This window comes from Octopus bimaculoides, chromosome 12, assembly GCF_001194135.2.
Source record: "Octopus bimaculoides isolate UCB-OBI-ISO-001 chromosome 12, ASM119413v2, whole genome shotgun sequence".
In the NCBI taxonomy this organism is placed as follows: Eukaryota; Metazoa; Mollusca; class Cephalopoda; order Octopoda; family Octopodidae; genus Octopus; species Octopus bimaculoides.
This window is the reverse complement of record NC_068992.1, coordinates 27783034-27792641: the sequence shown is the minus strand read 5'-3', so window position 1 is coordinate 27792641 and position 9608 is coordinate 27783034. Positions and strand designations below refer to the sequence as shown.

Below are 9608 nucleotides of genomic sequence, written 5' to 3'. Positions count from 1 at the left end.
ATATATATATATATAATCATCATCCTTTAACATCTGTTTTCCATACTGGCATGATATATATATATATATATATATATATATATATGATGTGCTTCCACACAGTTTCCATCTACCAAATCCTCTCACAAGATATTGGTTGGCCTATGGATATAGTAGAAGGTGCTATACAGTGGGACAGAACCTGGAACCATGTGGTTGATAAGCTAACTTCTTACCACACAGCCATGGCTGCACCTATCTATATATATATTTTTGGCTGGGGTACAGGAGTTATGTATGTATGTATCATGTATATATATATGTGTGTATGTGTGTCTGTGTGTTATTAGCTAAGAAGCAACTGTGACTTTTCATCCTCAAGTTACTTCAGCTTTTATATATAAAATAATATTCAAAGTGAATTTAGGAAGATTGTATTAAAAATACATAAAAACAAAAGTTTTAGCAAAATAAAAAAACAAAACTAAAAATTTTATATATTCTTTTTATTCTTTTATTTGTTCCTGTCATTTGACTGCGGCCATGCTGGAGCACCGCCTTTAGTAGAACAAATCGACTCCAGGACTTATTCTTCGTAAGCTTAGTACTTATTCTGTCGGTCACTTTTGCCGAACTGCTAGGTTAGGGGATGTAAACACACCAGAATCAGTTGTCAAGCACTGGTTGGTGGGGACAAACATATATGCACAAATACATACATACATACATACAGACATACATATGTATATATATATATATATATATATCATCATTATCATCATTGTTTTATGTCCGCTTTCCATGCTGGCATGGGTTGGACAGTTTGATTGAGGACTGGTGAGCCAGAGGCTGCACCAGGCTCAATCTGATCTGGCAAAGTTTCTACAGCTGGATGCCCTTCCTAACACCAACCACTCCGAGAGTGTAGTGGGTGCTTTTACGTGCCACCGGCTCAAGGGCCAGTTAGGTGGTACTGGCAATAGCTTTGCTCAAGATGTTTTTTTATGTGCTACCTGCACAGGAGCCAGTCTGATTTCACTGGCAATGCTCGATTGTTGTTTTTCACGTGCCACCTGCACATGTGCCAGTAAAGCGACGCTGGCAACGATCACTCTTGAATGGTGCTTTTCACGTGTTACCAGCATGGGAGCCAATCTGTGGCCCTGGCAACGATCATGCTCGGATGTGCTTTTAACATTCCACTGTCATCGGCCACGTCAGTGATTTTGATTTGTTTACACTTGCCTCAATAGGTCTTCGCAAGCAAAGTTCATTGTCCAATGAATGAGGGGTACTCTTAAGTGGGCCGGTTACACCCCAGGTTCGGATGTGCTTTTAACATTCCACTGGCACAAGTGCCAATCAGGTGGTACTGTCATCGGACATGTCAGCAATTTTGATTTTGATTTCACTTGCCTCAATGTCTTCACAAGCAAGGTTTATTGTCCAATGAATGAGGGGTATTCATAAATGGGCTGCCAAAGGTCATGAGCTATGGTCTCACTTGGCATGTCGGGTCTTCTCAAACACAACATATTTCCAAAGGTTCCAGTCACTAGTCATTGCCTCTGTAAGGCCCAATGTTCAAAGGTCGTGCTTCACCACCTTATCCCAGATTTTCCTGGGTCTACCTCTTCCACAGGTTCCCTCAACTGTTAGGGTGTGCCACTTTTTCACACAGCTGTCCTCATTCTTTCACAACACATGACCATACCAGCACAGACATCTCTCTTGTACACCACATCTGATGCTTCTTAAATCCAACTTTTCTCTCAGGGTACTTACACTCTGTCGTGTATGCACACTGACATTACACATCCAACGGAGCATACTGGCTCCATTCCTTGCAAGCTTATGCATGTCCTCATGTAGCATGGCTGTTCGCACACATGTGCCATACAATCTACCTTTTACTTTGAGCGAGAGACTCTTTGTCACCAGCAGAGGTAGGAGCTCTCTGAACTTTGCCCAGGCTATTCTTATTCTAGCAGCTACACTTTCAGAGCATCCACCCCTGCTACTGACTTGGTCCCCTAGGTAATGGAAGCTATCAACTACTTCTAGTTTTTCTCCCTGGAATGTGACAGAAGCTGTTCTCTTCACATTTTCAGTGTTTATAACACCTGAGCATTTGCCACACACAAAAACTATCTTCCCATTTAGCCTCCCTTTAATATTGCTACATCTCTTATGTGTCCATAGCTTACACTGGGTACATTTTATGGAGTTTCTACCTACGCCTTTTCTACAGATCGAACAGGGCCATCTACCTGAAGGGATTTGTGGTTTGTCTGCCTTCCTACTTATTAAGACTTTGGTTTTAGCTAGGTTGACTCTAAAGCCCTTCAAGACCTATGTAACGCTTTATCTCGTAGCTCTTATTATTGGTTGAAATTGGCTCAGTAAACAATACTTTTTCTGAAGGCATGTATTCTTGTTGAAACAATTGTACTGAGATGAGGAATCATTTTTAGGAGAAGGAGTTAATTTCTTTCTATTAATTCTAACTTAAGAAAAGGTGAAATTATCCATGCATTCATTACTTACTTTAAGACTATACCTGTTAAAAAATTTTGTGGAACTTATGGTTGCTAGGGAAGTGTTTATTGACTAAATTTAGGAAGGATCTGGTAATATTTTTTCTACTGTTCAAGCTGAAAGTGGGGTTGTACCACATAGTTTTTCTTTTTCTTGTGTTTCTACCATTAGGGGATTCTTGTGGCAGAATATATTTTCTGTAATTAAAGCTACTTCTGCTCAGGGTCTCATTATAAAATATAGCAACATGAATAAAAGTGTCTTCAATAGATATCTTTGAAACTTTTGTACAGATGTTTCTGGATGGGTTTTTCAGAATGTTAAACAGGTGCTTACAGTTTTTGTGAGTGTACCATATGACCACATTAGGTCTTATATAAGAATTTGTAAGTGCTTAAAGTTGCATTCCATAAGAGCTGTAAGTGCCTAAAGTTGCATATGGAAAGTTTACTACATTAGTATAAGTACTCGCAGGAATCTTGAGGTCAGAGCTTCTAAAAGCATTAATTAAATATTTTTAAGCTGGCTTAATTGGTGAACATTTTTATTGCATCTAAATATTAGACTGTCAACTTCATACGATCTTAATTCTGTAAAGTTAAATTATTCACATGACACACACACGCACACGCACACACACACACACACACACACACACACACACACACACACACACACACACACACACACACACACACACACACACACACACACACACACACACACACACACACACACACTAATAATAATTATAATTTTAGTGTCCTATATGGGCTAGAGTTCATTGTGGCAGAATTTCTATAGCTGGAGGCTCTTCTTGTTGCTGATCTCAAGGCAATATTTTCTCATGGACAGCTATGCTTTTGTGGAAGATTGGAAACGGATGGTGCCATTTGTATGAGAATATAAAGACACACACACACACATTATATTTCTTTCAGTTTTCGTCTACCAAATCCACTCATGAGGCATTGATTGGCCTGGGGTTATAGTAGAAGACACTTGCCCAAGGTATCATACAGTGGGATTGAATCTGAAATCATATGGTTGGGAAGCAAACTTCTTAACTACCAGCTCTGCTTTTACACACATGTACACACTCATACCACATGTACACAAACCTTTGAATTAAGTGGTTCAGCTGCTTCAGTTCAGTTACTGAAACCAGTAAAATAATTTGTGTGCTTGTGTGTGTGTGTGTGTTAGATTATGATATCTTTATTTGCTTTGTGTAATCAAAGAGAGTTTTTAACATTCTGATAGTCAGTGGTGGCTCATAGATAAAATTAGTGGGGGTGCGACCTCAGAAAATTTTTCGCCATTGTTTTAATATTGTGTTAAAGGAAAGAAACATATAAAAAGAAAATTTATACATAAACTTGATCAGTTTGTGTTTTAGCCACTGCCGGGTAGTGTGTTTAATCTGTTCACTGAACACCGCCGTGAATTATGCCTTGTTTTTCAAAAATCCTCTCCGAATCACAAAATAAGGGGCAGAGGTGGAAATCTGCCCTATTTTTCAAATCCTGGCAGCAACACTGTAGCTGGAAGCAGGATAATAATCTAATTCTACACTTTATCACATTCAAGAATATAAACACATTTTTAAGCACAACACATGAGGAGTTAAAAAGAAACACTATCTTTCGCCTGCACACCAGGGTCGGTACTGTGTGGATAACAGTGCTCTCTCTCTCCCTAGTGTACAGCTTCCTATCTCGGACATGTGTGCATGTGCACAACAGCTAAATACTGCGTCACTGGAACTGTGAAGTGCACAGTTCTATACAGGGATTTTTGTATTTTTTTCATAAACTAGGGGATGGCTAGTAACATTAAGCTTAAGGATTATATAATGTACAAATATAAAGAAAGAATTAAAGGAAAAAAGGACTCATTATATTGAATGTTATTGATAATATCGAGTGGAAATAGGGAGATACTGCAGTTCCACAGTGCTTATACGCAAGCCGTGACTGCTGGTAGTAGAATGTATTGGAGTTCATGAAGTTCACATTCTGTTGTCGCTGTTGTTGGAATTAATGTTCAAGTTAAGACTTAACCTGTTACTTTAGTATGTTAAGTTCAATTTCTTAAAGTTGAAACTATTTTTTTACTATTTAGATTAAACCACTGCGAACTTGATAGCTAGGTCATTAACATGCTTAGCATATGATGAGCATGTACTGAGAATGGGTTTTAAAAGCTACAAACATATATAAGCATAACAACCTCTTGCTGTCTGCTGTAAAAAAAAAAATTCATTTCTAAATAGGGCAGGCTATTTGTGTCGACTGGTATTATTACCAAGTCTGAAAGGTAAAAGCTAAAATCTGTCAGAAGTGTGTTTATCTTGTGAAAAATGACAACTTTCATTAAATCTCATCTAAGTCACTAAGAAACCTTATAACTTTGAAATTCCTTGTAATTTGTCCAGACTATGTAAACCAACATTTATGTGTTTTCATTTGGTATTAGATTAATATTTAATTAGTACCTACATCATGAGAATTCATAAGCAGTTTAATAAGGACCTAACAAGTGCACTGAACTATGGGGATGGCTTAGGATTGAGGGAATTCAGAAGGAAGGTTAAAATTGTGAAGTTCATGTAAACAGATGAAGAAATGTCAGAAGCCTTGTATAACAAGGTAGTTAGGGTTAGTCTAAAGACTTTGCCTCATTGAAAAAAGTAGGTTGATGTGAACTTCTGGAATCTTTAGGAAATGTGTGGAAAATAAAAGCAAGCTAGTGAGAGAGAAAAAGAAAAACAGACTACTAGAGGAACATCTCTGTAGTTATTATGACCTGTGCTCTCGCAACAAACTCTTGGCAGGCTGAATATTTTGAGTTGTAACTCTAAGCATGTTTTACTATAAGGAAAAACATTGTATCTATATTAATATGTCAATAATGTGATCAGGTTGGTTCTGAGTCTACATGTAAAGCATATCTTCATCCATGAGATTAATGAGCCAACGAGGGCACCTTTATGTGGTTGCTCAACCTGCTAGAGATATCAACTAGATATCCCTCAAATCATACCCTATTGTCTTAAAAGTAGAAAGGACACATTGGACAATGTAGTTTTGGATTACAAAGAAAGGATGGTCATGGTTGGAACATCTTTGCTCATAAGTCTATTCAATCATTGTTGACCTTGATTAAGTGACAACAATGATTACAGTTATCTCATTCTGATAGTAATACCCACAGCTGAGGAAGGCTTCAAAAGGCTAAGTGTATTACCTCTTCTCAGAACAATTGATAACAGTAAAAGTTTGACTTGTTTCTGATAACCCAGCCAAGTGGATTGCTGACTCATAAGAGATTTCTCATCTGATTAATGCCACAGACACTGAAAATGAGTATTGCTCCTCAGGGTGGTTCTGGTTTGTGTTGTGCTTAGGATTTGAACTCAGTAGCATTCAAGAGTGAAATATCATAGTTAGATTGAACATGAATGTTTGTCTTCTTTAATATGGTTGTGCCTATGTAAATGTGTGTTTAAAGACAATTAATAATAATATTTCATTATTAATGTTTTCAGAATTGACCATTGGAATAATGAATTGGAAAAACTGGTGATTCTTACTGATGATTCTCTGCTGATTTTCAAGTACAACTTCATCACTCAGAAAGTACTCTTGTATAAAAGGATTTTTCTACATTGTATTGACACAGTGAAAATGGGAGATTTTGTTTATCCAAATTTCTCCGTGATGCCGTAAGTATCTAAGAGATGTTTTTCTTGTTTAACGATTTAAGTTTGAGAGGAAGAGCTGTGTCCATAACCTTTTGCAGCTCACCCCCTCGAGACTAGTTAGGGAAAGGAAGAAAATCCTCTTCAATATTCATAAAACAGGAGACTTGGTCCAAATACATGCAACAGAAGAGGATTCTTTATGGACCCAGGAGATGGGTTAAGTTGACTTCCTAAGAATAAAGGACTTCCTAAGAATAAAGGACTTCCTAAGAATAAAGAACAGTGTTAACTTGGGGTTAAACAACAGTAATAACAGCAACAACTGTCAAACTTGTAGATAATTGCTAGTTTAATGAATCACTGTGACACGAAAAAATGTTTATATTACATTTTATGTTTTTATGTAGATTTTATTGGAAAATGGCACCAACATTGGCTAGTTATAACATTTAATTATAGCCGAGAAAGAAAGCAAGTTCAAGCAGTTTTCTGTTTAAATTTCCAATTATTCATTGTTTCATTTATAAAATTGTTGTTGTTGCTTTTGTTGTTTAATGTGAGGTCAATTCTGATTGAACAGATCTATTACAGATGTCACCCGGGATCTCAGCTGTAACTACCTCTTCTTTTTACAGTTATCTAATGCTATGTTAGCTAATTTGTTCTTGCCTTACTAGTCGTGTGTGAGTTGACAGAGATTTGACTGCTATTTCTATTGTAGAGAGTCCATCATTAGGGTGTAAGACGTTATAAATACAATTTACTCCTTCATTATTAAGTTTACAGATTGAGCTGATATTGGTTGTTTGAAGATCATTGTTTTGAGTATAGATTTCCATTGTCAACCATTGCAACGATTGAACCTATCTTAATCTGAATTAAACTGAACTTGAAGTGTTGCTACTGAGTGATAGAATTGTTAGCATGTCAGACAAAATGCTGAGTGGCATTTCATCTGTCTTTATGTTCTGAGTTCAAATTCTGCTGAGGTCAACTTTGCCATTCATTCTTTCAGGATGGATAAAATAAGTACCAGTTGAACACCTGGGTTGATGTAATCGACTTACACCCGCTCCCGAAATTGCTGGCCTTGTGCCAAAATTTGAAATCAATATTATTATAAGTGGCTTTTGTAAAGTGGTGAGCTGGCAGAATTGTTGGCACATTGGGCAAAATGCTTAGCAGCATTTCATCAGTCTTTATGTTCTGAGTTCAAATTCTGTCACGGTCGACTTTGCCTTTCATCCTTTTGGAGAACGATATAATAAGGGTCCATGTAATCAACTTACATCCCCATAAGTGAGGTAAGATGGGTGAAAAAATTACGGTGTGTGGGATGTTGGTGATAATCAACCTGGGCAAAGATGAATTGAGAGTTGTTTAGGTAAAAAGTAATTGGAAGTCAAACTGTTCCCTCTCTCAATATTCTGATTCCCACTGTGGTCAACTTTGCATTTCACCCTTCCTGGCTCAATAAATAAAATATTGGTCATGTGCTGAGGTTGATTCTTTCTTTTTCTCTCATTTTTGTTTTCAACTCTGTCAAATAGCTGAAGGTCCAAGACAAGGCATTAGAAAGTTACACCTGAAAAGGATTAGTGCTTCTAGAGAAAGGTTGAGTTGTAGGTCATTGCAGATTCACACATTTTAAAACTATATTTTACATGAAATAAGCAGCATAAAATAATGAAATAATGATGGCTGTGTATGTTAACTAATAAAACAACTGAGAGGTTTCTTCAGAAGTGGCCTAGGAAGAAGTTGCTGCAAAAGACAAGAGATAGATGACAAATACATCATCATCATTTAGCTTCTGTATTCCATGAAAGCATGGATTGGACAGTTTGAGAGGATTCAGCACGTCAAATGTCTGTTTTGGCATGGTTTCTATGGCTAGATGCATTATCCTAATGCCAACCACTTTATAGACTGTACTGGGTCCTTTTTTTCATGTTACCAGCACTAGTGAGGTCACCATGTCGTTCAGAAGACAAGATTCCTTGACTGAGGAGGGTTTGTATTGAGGAAGGTGGCTTGGTTTGAAGGTGTTGAAAGTGTCTTACTGTTAATGAAATACATGACTACCCCTGCTGGACAAAGAGAGAAGAAGAAAGTGGTGATGAGGTGTAAGGGTGTACCCTAAAGTTGCAAGAGGGTGATTTTAGTGAGGAATATGGGGACAGAGGAATAGATGAAGGGAATAGGGGTAGAGAATCAGTTAAGTTTGTGAAAGTGTGAGGTGAGTGAGAGATGGTTAGAGATAGGGATACAGGTGATGCAGTGTAGGGTAAATAAGATAGGGTGGTCATGGTTACTGATGAATACCTCTGGGCTTTATCTGTGTATTGCCACTTTGGTATTGTACTGTGCTTATTGCCTTTAAAAAATCCAGTTCTTTTCCACTGAAAATTAAACTTGTATCAACACTTGTCTGAAGGATGTTTGAGTGTGTCATGACAAAAACTGCACATATAATAAAACTGAAAGGACAAAAAACAAAAAAAAAAAGCAAAGAAAAACAAAATGAAAATCAGGTGAGATATAAACAATAAATATTTCTGCTGTTGACTTGGTTAGAAATTCTTTTAGTGTAACAACATATCCACCCCATTTCAGTTTGTTGTGTGTCATTCTGTGTCCATTTAGTGGTGGCTGTGTGGTAAATAGGTTGCTTACCAACCACATAGTTCTGGGTTCAGTCCCACTGTGTGGTACCTTGGGCAAGTGTCTTCTACTATAGTCTTCTACTATATCCTCACAACCAAAGCCTTGTGAGTGGATTTGGTAGATAGAAACTGAAAGCAGCCTGCCATATGTGTGTATATATATATATATATATATATATATATATATATATATATGTATTTGTGTGTCTGTGTTTGCACCTCCACCATTGCTTGACAACTGATGTTGGTGTGTTTACATCTCCATAACTTAGCAGTTTGGCAAAAGAGACAGATAGAATAAGTATTAGGCTTATAAAGATTAAGTCTAGGGGTCGATTTGTTCGACTAAAGGCAGTGCTCCAGCATGGCCACAGTCACATGACTGAGACAAGTATCTTATTCTGAGTTATTGACCTTATAGATGGATCAGTGGACCACATCATGTTCATACACTCCATTCTGGCATGGTTTCTACTGTTGGGTGCCCCTTTCTAACACCAACCACTTTACAGAGTGTACTGGGTGTATTTTCTCTTGGCACCATATTGGTGAGATCGCCTTGTTCTCAATAAGGCTTAGGGAGTCCTCACAACTCTTTAATGTGTTCATTTGCTCAAAGCAACATGACTGAGAAGGTGTGTGGAAGAGAGAGTGGTAGAAGAAGGTGTGTGTATATATATATATATATATATACACACACACACACACACACACACACA

General features: G+C 37.4%; 1 protein-coding gene across 3 annotated transcripts in view; it reads left to right on the top strand.

Moving 5' to 3' along the window:
• The window catches only part of LOC106871911 (tumor protein p63-regulated gene 1-like protein), a 92270-nt gene that overhangs the window by 56285 nt on the left and 26377 nt on the right, over positions 1 to 9608 (top strand). For all 3 annotated transcript variants that reach the window (XM_014918668.2, XM_014918669.2, XM_052972119.1), the window contains exon 4: positions 6068 to 6244. In XM_014918668.2, coding sequence (XP_014774154.1) covers positions 6068 to 6244 — 177 coding nt within the window. The remainder of the gene's footprint in view (positions 1 to 6067; positions 6245 to 9608) is intronic.